Raw genomic sequence first — 16,344 nt, forward strand, 5'->3', positions numbered from 1 at the left:
TGTTTTTTATATTAACAGTTTAAATCATCATTTAAAAAAATAAATATATTAACAAGTAAATCAAACATCACCTCATAATTTAAAAAAAAAAAATGATGAAAACAACAACTATGTGATAACTAATAATGTAATGCGGCCACGTAGATGAGATTGTTTGTATGTTGTTTAGCCCTATATATATGAGCATGGTTCATGGTATCATCCGTCTGTGCTCCTTGTACTTAGTATATCATCGTACTAAGAAATCTTTGCCTTGTTGGGATATATCATATATGATTCCCAACAAATCCAATAATCTTTATTTGCCATGAACATGGCGGTGTAATTGTTGCTGCAGCAGCAGAAAGAGAGAAAGAAGAAGATGAGAAGAGCAGCATTCAAGTGTTTACTGCTACGGATTCTGGGGTTGTTGGAGCCGTGGCCAAATATATATAACAGCACCACAAAGATAAGAGAGTAGTGATGATCTGACATTTGACCTTTGACCTGGGGGTTCTGTTCTGCCCTCTGATCTAGGCAAGTCTGATGCTTGGCTTTTATTTAAATAATTGAATTGATTTCCATCTCACATCTCTCTTGGAGAGGATGATCTATCATGATGGTCATTAATTAATTTTCTCATTTTATTGTCTTTTGAGCAAGTTTATCATTCCCAGAACTATATATGTAAGATATGTTGTGTTTACCAAAAGAAATTAAATGAACTCAAGTCTCTTATCTTCCTTATTAATTCTTGTTCAATTCAGTTCTTATTATATACATAGTAATTGTATCAAATTTTAACATAGATACAGCGATGCCTCTAGTTAATATGGTTAAACGAATCAAGACGAAATACAAGCTAGATTCATACATTTACATACTGCATAAATTACTGTTAGTAAAAAAGATTTCAATTTTTAGAATTTAATAAATGCATTTAAAAAATTAGATTTAGTATACTTTTGTAGAAACATTGTGTAGGAACTTTAATATATAACAGCATTCACATAATACATGATAGAGAGGAATAGTACTGGTGAGTTTTTGTCGGTTACTTGATTCAGTTTCTAGTAGCCAGGAATTTCAATGGCAGAGTGCTCACCACGTTCAGGAGGGCCTCAAGGCTCATGAATTATGAGTACTGTTTGATTCTAACGGATTAAATGCATTAAATAAATCAAATCTGCCTAATGCCTATAATTCACAAAACTCAGGAATTTTAGGAACTAATTAAAAAGCTAGCTAAGTCGGTTGAGTCTATAGTAGACACTTTAGATCGTGTTTGTTTTTTGCGACTGCGGGCGAAAAATTAGGATTAAGTATTGTATTTGATGAATAGAGACTGAAACTAAAATTTTAATTTTGGAATATAAATATTAATTTTTTTAATATTTTTAAAAAGTGAAGATACATAAATTAAAATATTTAAATATAAAAATTAAAATTTTAATAATATTTTTTTAAATTATTTTTATTAAAATTTTTAAATTTTAAGTTTATCTTTTAATTTAAACTAAACATGATACTAAAACATAATTCAATTTTATATTTTTTATATTAAACACATTATAAAAATTTAATTTAATTTTTATTTTTCGGTATTAATCTCTCTTTTTTGCTCTTAGAGGATGAAGACATATCCTGCGTTAGTACCACATGTCCTCATCTTATTACAACACATCACCTTTAATTAAACAAGATTAATGGTATGTTACTATACAAGTGCTGTTTAATGATAAACATCTAATTAAAGTTAACACTAGTTGAACCAACTTGAGTTAGTCGTATGATTAATTTATTCGTCTATTTAAATAAGTATTGAGAGTTTAAATTTTATTTTGTGTATACAGTAATTTATTGATTAACGATAACTTTTAAATAAAATTTAGATCCATAATAAATTAATGTTTAATTTATTAAACTAAAAAATATCGTAGACAAAAAAAAATTAACATTAGTTATAGTTGATGTGTGATACTTCGCTATGACCTTCAAGAATCAAGATAGGTATAATATAATAATTATGGTGCAAACATTGTTTTATTAATTAATTATATAATATTAAATAATTAATTATATTACGTGTATATTAAAATTAGTTATTAAAATTAATTATTAGTATAAAATATATTTAAAATATAAATATATATTAAAAATAAATTAAACTAAATATATATTTATATATAAATATATTAACAACCGATTTTAGTGTACAAGTAATATTTTTGTTAGATAATTAAAATGCTAAGCTGGTGTATGTGCCCCACCTGAGGAAAGAGATGCGCACCAACCAAACAACATTAAAAAAAGTGATATAAAACCGGCCATCATATCTAATTTCTATTAGCTTTTGTGACTCATCAAATGCCATAAAACGACAAACCAAAACGTGATGACTCTTTTAATCTTATTATTGTTTGCTGATAACTTCAATGGCAGTTGGATTAATTAAACTGACCAAGACGCATAATTCATAATGCGATTTTAGTGTGAACCACTTGAGATATTCTCAACTTGTTTGTGTTTACTTCAACAATGAGGGCAATTGAAAAGATAATCTTTGTTTAATATAGAAATAAATAGAAGTGGCTGTTACACTAAAACTGAAAGATATATAAATATAGTGAATTACTATTTTGGTATCCAAAGATTTAGGTATTGACTAAAAAAATTCTAAAAGATGTAATTGAAATAACTTTTGAATATTTTGAAAATAAGATGAAATGATCAATATATATTTTTTTATAAGTGACAAAAAAAATTTTTATTTATCAAATAACTTATCTATTTAAGCCAAATTTTTGTGGTAATATTTAAATGAATATTTAGGAAATGCACAAAAAAATTCGAAACAAAATTTGATCTCTACATTTTTTTTATTTTTTAAAATAATATGATCATTCACAAAATATGTTTTTAAAAAATTTACTTAATATAAAATTATCAAAATTTTAGAATAAAAAGATATATTTTTTAGTAATGCTTACAAAAAATTGTATTAAAATCTGATTTCTGAAGTCTTGTTTTAGAATATATATTTAATATTTAGTTCGTTTTATCGCGTTTTAAAATCTCTCATAAAGCTTATTTATTGAGTTTACAGTTTACTCAATATAATGACGATGAATCAGTTTGGTTTCTTTGTGCTAGTTCCACTTATTCTCCATTGTAATTCCACTCTCATAGATAGATTGTGAATGTCAGATTGACGTGGGACATTGCCACAAAGATGGAGCAGAAAAAAGCATATAGCCAAAAGAAACAAATTGACCCTCTTTTTTAGAGAAAAAGGCATAGATAGATTGGTGAAAAGAACAAACAATGAACCTTAATATTTTTGCTTCAGACAAGCATTGATCTTGTAAATAATTGTAGATCTCTTCCATTCTTTTATTAACTTTTAGATTAGATATATGATATGATATAGAAAAGGGATATGAGTTGTAGCCAACTAGCATTACTCATTACTTGCCTTGTTAAGGCTTAACCAGCTCCAATTATCTTATAATTAATTATTATTTATCATTCAAAACCATCATTATTGGATAACACCGTGGCAACTTTCTTGAACTGAGCTGATTTCCTTACACGCATATGAAAATTGAGAAGTGTTCATACATAAGATGCAAAAGAAAAAAATGGGAATGTGAATTACCTCCAACTGCGACTGGTTCATTCCACTTTTTTCTGACATTTTAGGAACCTATCGTTAGAGTATCACTACTCAGTCCCAGCACATTTTTCAAGAGAAGAAAATCTCTGCTTAGAAGGAATCATTGTAACCAATAATAACTTGCTATTTGGTAAGTTATTATTAAAAATAAATAATTATATAAAATTTAAAATAATTAAATAATTATATTAAATAATTAAATAATAATTAAATTAATAATAATTATAATAAATAATTATAGTAAATAATTATTTTTCTATGTAATTAATAATTTATATTAATTATTTAAATAATAATTAATTAAATAATTAAATCATAATTAATTTGTTAATAATTATAATAATTAATTAGATTAAATAATTAAAATGCTAACACTTATATAATTAAATAATTAAATCATAATTAATTTATTAAATAAATTTTATTTTTAAAATTTAAAATACTAACCACATTATTAAAATTAGCCGTTGTGAAATTAGTCGTTGCAAAATTAACTGTTGCAAAACTAACTACATTATTAAAATTTATCAACTATAGAGCTTAATTATGTTTTTTTTTGTATTAATTAATTTTACAAATTAGTGTAATTCTGAATTATGTCTTGTGTATTATTGTTATATATGAATTTATTTAATATTAATATTTTTTAATAGTGAATTATTTTTAAATTTATAAATTTAAATTATATTATTAAAAAAATTAATTACATTAATTTTAAATATTTTAATTAATTAATTAAGTGAGACCATAACAGGAACTAAAATTAATTTTTCTTAATGGAGAAGAGAAAGATGTTTTGAGTTCCTATTTACTGTTTATGACGCAAAAACTGATGTGGAGTTACTTTTTATGACAGGTAGGCCACAAAGAGATGGTCTTAACCAATCCTATTTCAAGATCATATGAACAGAACAATCTCGCATTAAATGAATGTTAACCAAGGATAGCAGTTCTCAAGTCTCAATGCCATGCAATTTTCATTTTTCAATATATCGACACCTACCAAAGAATAATACTTCCTCCGATTCAAAATATTTGTCGTTTTAACTTTTTTGATATATTAAAAAATCAATGTACTTAGATGCTAAATAAGTCAAAATACATTAATTTTTTAATGTATCAGAAAAATCAAAGCGAAAGTGATTTTGAAACGGACGGTAGAATATATAAAATATAAAATAATACTACTACAACAGGACCTGAGCCAATACAACTGCTAGGTGACAAAATTTTTCTACATTACATTTGCCACTAACACCACTATGATGATACAAATATTTGCTGAATGAATGAAGCAAATTAATATCTACCACAGTCTACACCACCAATTCCTATGGTCAAATCAGCATAAGAAACAGAAAGTCCTGTTTCTAGCAATATCCCACTCTTCAAGGCCTTTCAGAAATGAACGGATGGCAAGATGTTCAGAAGCATATGTCATGAAAGATGCCAATATTATGCCCCCAACAACCATCAATCCTAACCTGTTAAAAGTATATAAGCATTACTTTAGTTTCATTAAAAAAAAAAAAAAGAATTGAGGGCAATGCTCATTTTCAACTTAAAAACTACTTAGAACTTAAAAGTAGCTGCTACTGCTATGCAATGAACCAACAAACTACAAATTACAGGAGAAGGCAACTACTAAGGGCTTGTTTGCTACTAACGGAGAAGGGATACTATGACATCTCTGAAAAGAGATAATATTGGTTGACAAACCACAACTCAAGCTGAATCTGATAAGAGTAATCAGAATCACCAAGACGAAATTGACATTGAAAAAAATTTCAAGTGTCTTAACTAGATCTATCATGATGGCTTACACTATGCATGCTTCTATTAGAGCTCTCCTTCTAAATAAGTTTAGTTCCAAGTTACCTAACAAACAGGGCAGTTATTCCAAAAACGAAAGGCAAAGATGGAGCTGCAATTGCCAGAAAGGCCATCCCTAAACCATAGAACCACGTAGTAGCATCACAAGATGAGGCTTGTCGTTGATGACCTGTAAATACCCCAAAAAGATAAAAAGATGTCAAAAAAATTTTTATATGGAATACAAATATTGAGATCAAAACTCAAAGAAAGATAATACAATAAATAAGCTTTGGTCATGAGGTCATACGTTTTCCTGAATCGTAATCAGAAGACCCAGGTTGCGACAAGGACGACACTGCTTTTGATGCCACAATCTTTCCCCACTGATAAATCAAATGGAGATAACCTCCAAATAATATAAAGAAAATTGTGAATGTCCATTCATACATCAAAAGTAAACCAGTCCATGGCATCACTTGCCGAGGAATAATCGCAAGAGCTATTCCTAGAGACACCACTGCAGCCATAAAACAGACACAGATGGAAATGCCTCCCAAATAGACAGGAACCTTGAACTGAGAACCATTTAAGAGCTGTTCAACACCACAGAAAAGGAATTTATTGAGTCAATTGTCAAATATACATAAATAATAAGTCTAAGCATTTTGAATAACAAGTTATAGACATTAAGACATAGACACAAGGCACAAATCACGATGACTTGTGCAGTATTTGGCATGTGAGAGCCTCGGATGAGAAAGATCCAAATTCCCATTCAGAAAACAGAGGACGTAAAAGGCTGACCTGATGGGACGAACTGATTGTTGATGTCGAAATACTAGTATATGTAAGTGGTCCAGTTGATCTAATCTTGTAATAATGGCGTCTGAAATGATCACATAGCGAGCTTCTACAAAATGAAGACCCTTGATTCTGCAGGAGATACAATATTCCGATACTTACTTTAAAGTCCATTTGCTCAATGCTTGAGATATAAAGAAAAATATTAGTCCATGATTGCTGACCTTTAGAAATGAATGGTAGAAGCAGATGAGAAGAGCACAGAGTGGTAGCAGAAAGAGAAACTTCACAAGAAAACTCTCTTTAGGATTTTGGCCCCCTCCCGTGCCAGGAAGGGATTCTGCAAGTTGTACTCTTATATCCTGCATAACCATAAAAGAAAAAGTCAGCATACTTTTATCACAAACTTCAAACTAAGCAGCATGGTACAGAGAAAAATGGGGAAGACAACAATTTTTCAAATATCATTAAAAGCGCAAAAGAGGATAGTAAGTTGCAGAAATACCTGCCAGACATCAACAGGTTTCAGAAGCCATGATGTCCACCAGTCCCAGGGCTTAAGAGGGCCAAGTGTGTAGTGAATCACACGGAGTTCATTCTCATCAACCATCCACTGAAAAAATATCATATTGATTAAATTATTGAACTAAAAATTCAAAAGCAGCACTAAATAACCTCTTGTCAATATGTCATTATTAATGTAGATCACCTGAATGGTATATATTATTTGAATTATTACAAAACATCTGGGGACAACAGGCCGCATATCGTTGATGAAATAAAAGTAATTAAACGTCAGGTGTATTGAAGTATAGGACTCTTCTAGACGAAATATAGATTACGGCATTAGGCAGATAAATGAAGCTGGTATGAATAAGGATATCAAATATCATTAAGTTAAGAGGGGGGAGAAGAAAAAGGGGCATATATTGCATGTGCCTTACTGACTCTATTACTTGAAAGGAATGTAACATCCTCTCATTACCTATATTCTAGTACCTTGTTAGCAAGCATGTAAAGACCAACATCAGCATTATACAGCGTTGAAAGTCGCTCCATTTGAGGAATGGGTCTGGACTTCAATGCCTCTGGGCTCAAATTTGGCTCAAAAACATGTGCATTTGGAAAATCAGAGTAATATGAATTGAGAAATCCTTGATCTCCTGTAAAGGGAGAAAGACAGAAGAAGATAACCGTTATCATGCTATCGAATTTGAACCGACTTCTCATATAGGTGTTTCCAACAGCGATATTCAAGGAACAAGTAATCATAGAATTTCAAATTGGTGTCTAAAAATTGTTTTACCTCCTGTATATGACGCAAGAGTCTTCACTTTGCTCATCATGTCATTAAAAAGGGTTTCAGATGGCTCCACCACCATGACTCCCGAATTCAACCTCTCAGAATGCTTCAGATTAGCACAGAATTTTTGACATTTGAATAGATCATCAATATTTTTTACCACAATAGTGTCCGCATCAAGATAAACAACTGCACATTCAAATTCAATACAAAAACAACAAATAAGCCATGCTCCGTATCCCACAATAAGAGAGGAAGCACAAATCCTTTAATATAAATTGCCAGCTCCAATTTGACTTAACTCAAAAGAAGCTAACAACATATTATTAAAAAAGGAAATGTTTCAAGATAATTAAACTTAATAGTAAAATACTAAATGGAAATTAACCCTAAATAGAAACTTTACAAGTTTCCTCCTTATTGTTGTAACCAGATAACACTAAACAATAACACAAAGCCCCCAAGAAAATGTTACCTTTCTTGTAGTTAGTCATGTTAAATATTTTGAGCTTTGTGTAGACGCCCCAAAATCTCTTTGGACGCACTCGATTAGGATTAGCCAGTAAACTAATCATCTCAACTATCCATCCATCAGCCTGCAGAGAAAAAAAAAATAATAATCAAAATAACATTTTGGGATTGATGACCAAAAATTAAGCAATTACGATGTGAAATGATTCACTTACCCTAAGAAGGTTTTTGGCATAATCGGAGACTCCATCGGAGACAAGAACGACCATGTCCTTGGTGGATCCAGTGTTACGTATGGATTTACCGAGAACTCGAACGCCCAACAAGAACTCATCACCGTAGAGAAGAGTGACATATGCCTCATCGGTCCTCACTGAAGCTCCCAATTGAACGAAAACCATCAAAATCACTATTAAACACGACCATGATGATGCCCTATGTGTTTTCATCATACCTCAAATCCCCGATCCTACTAGTGCTTCGAACTTGATGACAGTGAAATAAGTATAGGGGGAAAGAAAAAAGGGAAAAAATGTTGAAACTTGAAGTGAAAGGTGTTTGATTTGAGGAATATGTAGGTTATGTTCTTCTCATCTATGACCTTTCTTTCTTTCTTCCTTCCTTCTGGTGGTCTTCTCTGGCTGCGGCCTGCGTGCTTGCGAATTTTCTGATCCTCTGTGATCGGTTCCACGGGAATAAGCTGCACCGCCTTTGTTGATTTTCTTTTAAATGATAATATGATATATTGATTAATAAATTTGTTGGGATGTAGAAGATAAAATTTAAATTTTTAATATTTATATAAATGGATTAGTAAATTAATTATTTTAATTTATTTTTTAAATTATTTTTTTATTTTTTTTTATGTTTTTTTAAAGTTAAATTCTATTCAATTAAAAGAATAGAGTACAAAAATGAGATTTACTTAAAACATCAAGAGTAAAGGATAAATAGGTCCTTGATCTTTTTTTGCGGATATTTTCGTTCCCGAAAAATAGAAAATACATTCATGTTCCTGAACTCTGTAAAACGTGGACAAATATACCCCTCCGTTGAAGTCACCTCATTAAACTCGACGGAAAACGCTGATGTGGCTCCCGCGACGCTAAACTGGCCGTTATGGGATGACACGTGGACTGGAGCTTCTAAACAGAGGATGTATTAGTCCCCAGTCCACCAAAACGACGCCGTTCTTCCAATGAATTCAATATTTCAACACCCTTCTTCTCCGCCGCATTCAACTGCCGCCATTACCACCCTTCTTATGGCCTGCAAGACCATTCATCACCTCTACCAAGTCCACGCCTCCATCATCCAATGAGATCTAGAGCAAGATGACTTCATCATCTCCCGCTTCATTTTCTTTTCCGCCTCCTTTGCCGCTCTGCTTCATATTACACCGTCGTCTTCGACCGCGTCCTTGGCCCTTCCCCTTTCTCTGGAACTCACTCATCGGAGCCCACACCAAAGGAAGTTACTTTCTCGACGCCCTCTGTACTTTTATTCGCATGAAGGCACATGGGTCTCTTCCCGATAGGTACACTTACTCTTCTTTGATTAAGGCCTGTTCAAGAATGTGCAGATCCTGCGAAGGAAAATTGCTCCATGGCTCGGCGTTGAGGTGTGGGGTTGAAGGTGATATGTTTGTTGGAACCTGTTTGGTCGATATGCATGGGAAATGTGGAAAGATTGGTGATGCTCGTAAGGTGTTTGATGGAATGTCTAAGAAGAATGTAGTTTCATGGACGGCTATGGTGATTGGCTATGTGAAGGTTGGGGATATGGTGGAGGCATGTAAAGCATACGGTGATTCAGAGTCAGGAGAGATTGCTGCTAATCAACTTTTTGAGATTGAGTAAAGCCGCTTGTGGTGGAACCGTCCACGTAGGAGTAGGAGTACAGACATGGGGAGTGGATCTTGGTGTGGTTGTAGGTTCTGGTTTGATGTTGTTTTGCTCTGTTTTATGCAGGGATTGTCTTGGACTTTGGAGATGGTGTCAGTCACACAATTCCTATCTATGAAGGTTATGCTCTTCCGCATGCAATCTTGCGTTTGGATCTTGCAGGGCGTGATCTCACCGATGCCTTGATGAAGATCTTGACTGAGCGTGGATACTCTTTCACGACATCAGCTGAGCGTGAAATTGTGAGAGACATGAAGGAGAAGCTAGCTTATATTGCTCTTGATTATGAGCAAGAGCTAGACACTGCGAAGACTAGCTCAGCTGTTGAAAAGAGTTATGAGCTACCAGATGGACAGGTTATCACAATAGGAGCTGAAAGATTTCGATGCCTTGAAGTTCTCTTCCAGCCATCCATGATTGGGATGGAATCTCCTGGAATCCATGAAACCACATATAATTCGATCATGAAGTGTGATGTTGATATTAGGAAGGATCTATATGGTAACATTGTCTTGAGTGGTGGTTCCATTATGTTCCCAGGCATTGCTGACAGGATGAGCAAGGAGATTACAGCATTGGCACCGAGTAGCATAAAAATTAAGGTTGTAGCACCACCAGAGAGGAAGTACATTGTTTGGATTGGGGACTCCATTTTGGCATCCCTTAGAACATTCCAACAGGTAAAAATAATGCATCACCATAGTTACATAGAGCAAATCATTAAATAATCTTTGTTTCAAGAAAACCATACTAGGTCGCTGCTGGTGTCTGCCACCAGGAGGAGGCTCTGCGGCGGTGATCCGATTCGGAGATCCAAGAAGTATTGACCGACCCGGTTCAGGCACCGGAGACGAGTGGAGACTTTAGAGACCCGCGGCGGCTGTGGAGGGCTCCGAAGAGGGTTGAAAGGCGGTGAGTGTTTGAGGAGAGAAGCTGAGCTAGCAAGGAGAGTGGATTATTCTAGCAAGGTAGTGAAACGGCGTCGTTTTCTTGCCTGGGGACTAATATGTCCAATTTCCAAAAGCTCAGAGCCATGTGTCATCCTGTAACGGATAGGTCAGCTCCTCCTTTGCCACGTCATAGTTTTCCGTCAGGTCAAACGCAGTGAATTCAACGGAGGGATATATTTGTCCACATTTTACAGAGTTCAGGGACATGAATGTATTTTCTATTTTTCGGAGACGAAAATATCCGCAAAAAAAGGTCAGGGACCTATTTGTCCTTACATCAATATACACGGGTAGTAGTGGAATTTTTCAATAAGTGTAAGAAAATAACCTGAATAGAGAATTAAAATAAACAGAAATAATTTTTTTATATGGATCGTGTATTGATATTTTGGCTGAATATTTAGGAAGGAGGTGTTTTGCTGGTTTGTGGATGTCACAGTTAACATATAGGAGGCGTGATACCGGTCCGTCAGAGGCGTGTCAGTTCTCCAGCAACACGCAGTGGGCGTGTTGCCTGCGAATCAAGCAGGTTTTGCAGAGGTTCCGTGCCTTCCTAATGTGCTGCAGCAACACGAAGTGGGCGTGTTGGAGGCTGTCTCCATGCAGGGGACAGCTCCTCCACCCCGGTAAGCAGCGAACGTTAGTATTGGGCTCTATAAAAAACAAGGTTCTGAAAATCGGACCGGACTGGCCGGTCAAACCGATTTTACTGCGAACCGGCCATGCAAGCAGTCCAGTCCTCCTCCAATAACCGATGGAGATAAAACCGTTGAAAAACTGTTGAACCGGCTGAGAACCGACGGTTCCTCTAAAACGACGCCGTTTTTTAATTGGTTAAAAAAATGAAACCCGCGTACTCGACCCGCTTGTGACCCAGAAGCCAGAACCACCCCCCTCTTCCCCCATTCATTCATCTCAGATCTCACATTCTCACTCCATCGTGAACCCTAGCCCTCTGTAGCAAAGGAATAACGTACCCAGTACCCTAGCCCAGTAGCCCTCCATCGTCGCCGCGGTTCACAGGTCGTCAGCGCCGCTGCCGTCGCCAAGTCCTCAGCACGGCCGCTTCAACCTCTTCCCCGTGTCCGGAACCCAGTCACTCGGCAGATCCTCTTCGTCTTCGCTGGAAGCTCGAACCCAGGTGAGTGACTCCTCGTCTTCATCTTCTCTGAACTTCTTCTTCAATTTTTGTTCCATAATTCTTCAATTCATCTTGGGTCTTGGGTCTGCGTTCTTCGTGCTTCGGTCTTCTTAGACTGTATGGTTCTGATTCCAGAACTCCTAATATTGCTGTTTTAGTGTTTTGCACTTTTGCTGCTTTGTAATTGTTACTCTGTTTTAGTCCAGAACACCTAATATGTTGGAAACTTGCTCTGTTATGTAACTGTTACTCCGATTTAGTGTTTTGGTGTTTTGTTAATGCTGGAAACTTACTCTGTTTTGCAATATTGTTGAATGGTGTAGGCAGAATTGCTGTAGGCAGAATTGCTGATATGGTCTTGTTAATTTCATATCTGTTAATTTCATTGAAGTTCTAAAAGTTGTTCAATTTTTGTTCCATTTTTCTTGTAATGTTTTGTAATTGCCTGTTGCTGATGGATCTGTCTTGTATTTGCTAGTTGGTGATGGCTATAAATTTTTTTTTCAAATTTACTGATGGCTTGATGATTTTTTGATTTCTCGTTGTGCTGCGGCTGTTTTCAAAATGTATCGAGGCAAAATAACAAAATATTGTAATTACCTAACCTAAAAGCTATTTGATTGTTTGCTTAGACGAAATCTATTCATTATTGGCTAAAATTCTCTGCATATTATTTGTTCTTTTAACTAGAACTCATTTTACTTATGTGTTGTTAACTTGTTATCCTTTTGGGATTCTCTTCAACAGAACACAAGTACTTGTAGCTTTGTCTGGAACCCACACTCTTGGAAGTAAAGGTTTTGGAAGTCCAACTTCTTTTGACAATGCATATTATAAGATTCTTTTGGAGATTCCTTGGGCAAATTCAGGTAAGCTCATAACTAAGTTAGAAGATTGTTCTCTGACTCAATTCTTTGTTTAATGAAAATGAAGGAGTTGAATGCATAACATGCCTTCAAGATTCAATAACTAGCTTATTTTGATGATTTGTGCCTGTCAACGGATCTTAATGTTAGAAAAAAAATTTCAGTTTCTTTGGCATCATTTTTTTTTTTTGCAACAAGCTATAAATGACATGAACATCTGTGATTGATTTGATTGTGTGCTCAATTTTTCGGATAGACCAAATATGTTCAATCTTTTTTTTGTTACCTTTTAGTTTTATGAACAACTTTTCTTGTCATTCTCAAATGATGGTTTTGTTCTCTCAGGTGGCATGTCAAGTATGATTGGCCTTCCTTCAGATCTCAAATGCCGGTTTTGTTCTCAAATACTTCAATATTAGGATTAAATTATTATATAAATGGGTAAAATAATTTAGGATTAGAAGCATAATGTTCAATTTTAATATTTAGATATTTTTTTTATCATTTAACTTTTGAGTTTGTATTTTGATAAAGATCATATGGTTTTAGTTGATGAAATTTCATGTAATGTTTTAAATTTGAAAGATATTTAAAGATTTATATTAGACTATAATTATATTTTAGGATGTTTATTTATAATTTATTTATTATTTTATTTTAAAACAATTTTTTCGGTCGAACCACGGTTGAACCGGTTAAACCAATAAAATTGTGACCCAATGCTTAGAGCGGTTCAATAACCGGTCTGGTTCTCAAAACCTTGATAAAAAAGAGACCTTCACCCCATTTCATGCATTAGAACTAGGCTATCTTATGTTAGTGTATGTTTAGAGAGAAGAAGGGTTGTTGTTAGTGAATGTTTAGAGAGAAGAAGGGTTGCGAGGAAAGAAAGAAGGATAGTGTTTAGTTTAGTGGTGCTAAAAAAAATAGAAAAAAATAGTAGTTTGTATTTATTTAAAAAAATAGTACGTAATTATACGACACTCGAAGAACATATTATAAATTATTTGGATCATCCAGTTTATGTAAGTTGATAAATTATATTTTTTATGTATTTAAATTTTTTTAATTTTTGTTATTTAACATATAAAAATATAGTAGAATTATTAGTTTTTGTATTTTATGAATATTTTGGAATAAAATTTTTATTTCTAAAATATAATTATATTTTATTTTATATAAATGTGAATATATAATTTTTTTTGTTATAATTGGATTAATTTTCTGTTATAAAAATACTATAATAGAATATAGATTTTATAATTTTTTTATGAATATACTAATGAATAAATAAATATTTTGATTTTTTGAAAATAAGTATGCCAACATGTATTTTCAAAATTTTAATAAATAAATATTATAATAAATATGTAAATATTTATAAAATATATTGTTATTAAATATTGAAAAAATAAATATTTTGATAAATAAATATTATTAAATATTTTATTTAATTTTGGGAAAAAAATCATTTATATTTATTTATTTAAAAAAAAAGAGTAAGTACAAATATTTATTTATAATATTTAAAGAAATAAATGTTAATATATAATTTTTTTATTATTTTTCTTAGAATGGAATTATTTTTCTATGTGTTTAATAAACAATTTGAATATTAATAAATAAATAAATATTTTTTTAAATAAATATACTAATATTTGTTAAATATTTTAATAAATAAATTTTATAATAAATATGTGAATATTTATAACAATATATTGATGTCGATTTATTATTTGTAAGAATTATTATTTATTTAAACTAATAAATATATTTTTGTGGAACCAGCCTAACAGGAATTTAATGGTTTGTAAACTGGATCCGTTACAGACGTGGAACCCGGTGGTCGAAAACTACTTACGCTTAATGGGATTCTATCACGTTTCTAGGATTGGGGTGATAAGAGGATTTTACTCTTTATTAGCTGCTCTGGTGGAAAGGTGGAGGCCAAAAACTCACACCTTTGTATTGCCGGTGGGTGAGGTTACTGTCACACTGGAAGATGTCGCTCATATATTTGGCCTACCCATTGATGGAGAGCCTATGAGTGGATGGATAAATAATAGTAGCGACTTCCTACAGAGCCAGAGTATCGCGATATTCGGTCGTAAACCAGAAGTTAGTAGTTCTTCGAAATCCTATATAAAGCTGGGTTCGGTTCGACGTATCAGAGACGCAGAGCCATTGGACACTGAGTCCATTAGGAGAAAAGTCAGATACTCAATTTTCTATTTGTTGGGTTCGACCCTATTCACAGATAAGTCGACCGCATATGCCCACGCGAAGTATCTACCATTGCTTCGCGATTTCGAGCGGATCCATACTTATAGTTGGGAGTCAGCATGTCTCGCACATCTTTATAGAGCACTATGCCGTGCATCACGATATGATACAAAGGAGATGGATGACCCTCTTAATCTGTTGTTTGTTTGGGCATGGGAGCGAATGCCCTGTATTGCACCCATACTGAGACAGACCCTTCCACCGGCTGAGATACCAGTTGCTATGAGGTAATAATTCCTATTTTAGTCCTGTGTTATATTCACAATGCATGTTTGATTTACGGTGAATTTTTAAAATTTTTTCACTGAATCATGTTTCAGGTGGAGTTACTCGGAACGGACCACAGCGTGGTTATTGAAGACCGCAGCGAGATTTAGGCAGGATATAGACTACATAGAGGAGGTAAATATTTAGGGTTCATGTGATTCCTATTTCCAAACATTAATATTAGGGTTCAAATATACCAATAATATGTGGCAATTTGAGTGGCGGCCGTTCGACAGATTGATCATATCCGACGAGTTACATGGACATCTTGAGGTATGTGACATCGTTGCTCTGTTGTTATCATTCGAGTGTGTCGAATGGCACCCTGCGGACCGAGTGATGCGTCAGTTTGGGTATGCACAACCTCCCCCGCGAGTAGCAAGAGACATTCCACTGGACCATCATTGCATCACTCTTCGCGGAGTGCAACTTCATGACATGACAGTTTTACATGGGGTATGGATAGCAAAATGGGGCAACAAGCAAAACACTCGGCTGCGGGAAACTGCACCCCCTTCCGAACTGGGACTTTATACCGACAATGGAGTACTAGGATTGGTATGTGGGCTTGTACGGACATATGCTGAGATTGTCAGAGCACGTTCTTTAGTATCCATATCAGCTACCAGCACCACAGCCACCTGCACCTCAAGGTCCACCTCAGCATGCAGTGTTTGATCCGTTTCCTTATTACATACCGTAGCTACTGGATCACCAGTCATGGTAGCCATCACACTCACCATAGTGGATCCAGCCACCACGTCCAGTCCGGCGACCACGGCGAGGGCAGTCATCACAGACATCGCAGTCAGCATAGTGGGCACAGTCAGCACAGTGGGCACAATCAGCACAGCCACCACTCTCAGCACAACCACCAGGGTCAGTCCG

The 16,344-nt window shown here is 34.0% G+C and overlaps 3 protein-coding genes across 3 annotated transcripts; 2 read left to right on the top strand and 1 right to left on the bottom strand.

The window, feature by feature from the left end:
- Window positions 1-4,558: 4,558 nt before the first annotated feature.
- Window positions 4,559-8,772, bottom strand: LOC112758305 (inositol phosphorylceramide glucuronosyltransferase 1). The gene is made up of 10 exons (XM_025806931.3): window positions 8,261-8,772; window positions 8,050-8,170; window positions 7,578-7,763; window positions 7,271-7,434; window positions 6,777-6,884; window positions 6,496-6,633; window positions 6,275-6,403; window positions 5,778-6,063; window positions 5,534-5,657; window positions 4,559-5,139 (listed from the first exon to the last, which is right to left on the bottom strand). Exons 1-10 carry the CDS (start codon window positions 8,495-8,497, stop codon window positions 4,998-5,000), a joined length of 1,635 nt encoding a protein of 544 aa, XP_025662716.1. The 5' UTR covers window positions 8,498-8,772; the 3' UTR covers window positions 4,559-4,997.
- A 1,228-nt stretch (window positions 8,773-10,000) lies between these two features.
- On the top strand, window positions 10,001-10,677 carry LOC112756798 (actin-100-like). The gene has a single exon (XM_025805417.3). The coding sequence runs from the start codon at window positions 10,135-10,137 to the stop codon at window positions 10,675-10,677; it is 543 nt and encodes a 180-aa protein (XP_025661202.1). The 5' UTR covers window positions 10,001-10,134.
- A 4,095-nt stretch (window positions 10,678-14,772) lies between these two features.
- On the top strand, window positions 14,773-16,134 carry LOC112756799 (serine/threonine-protein phosphatase 7 long form homolog). Its single transcript, XM_025805418.1, has 3 exons — window positions 14,773-15,416; window positions 15,510-15,591; window positions 15,676-16,134. Exons 1-3 carry the CDS (start codon window positions 14,773-14,775, stop codon window positions 16,132-16,134), a joined length of 1,185 nt encoding a protein of 394 aa, XP_025661203.1.
- Window positions 16,135-16,344: the final 210 nt, after the last annotated feature.

This window comes from Arachis hypogaea, chromosome 16, assembly GCF_003086295.3.
Source record: "Arachis hypogaea cultivar Tifrunner chromosome 16, arahy.Tifrunner.gnm2.J5K5, whole genome shotgun sequence".
In the NCBI taxonomy this organism is placed as follows: Eukaryota; Viridiplantae; Streptophyta; class Magnoliopsida; order Fabales; family Fabaceae; genus Arachis; species Arachis hypogaea.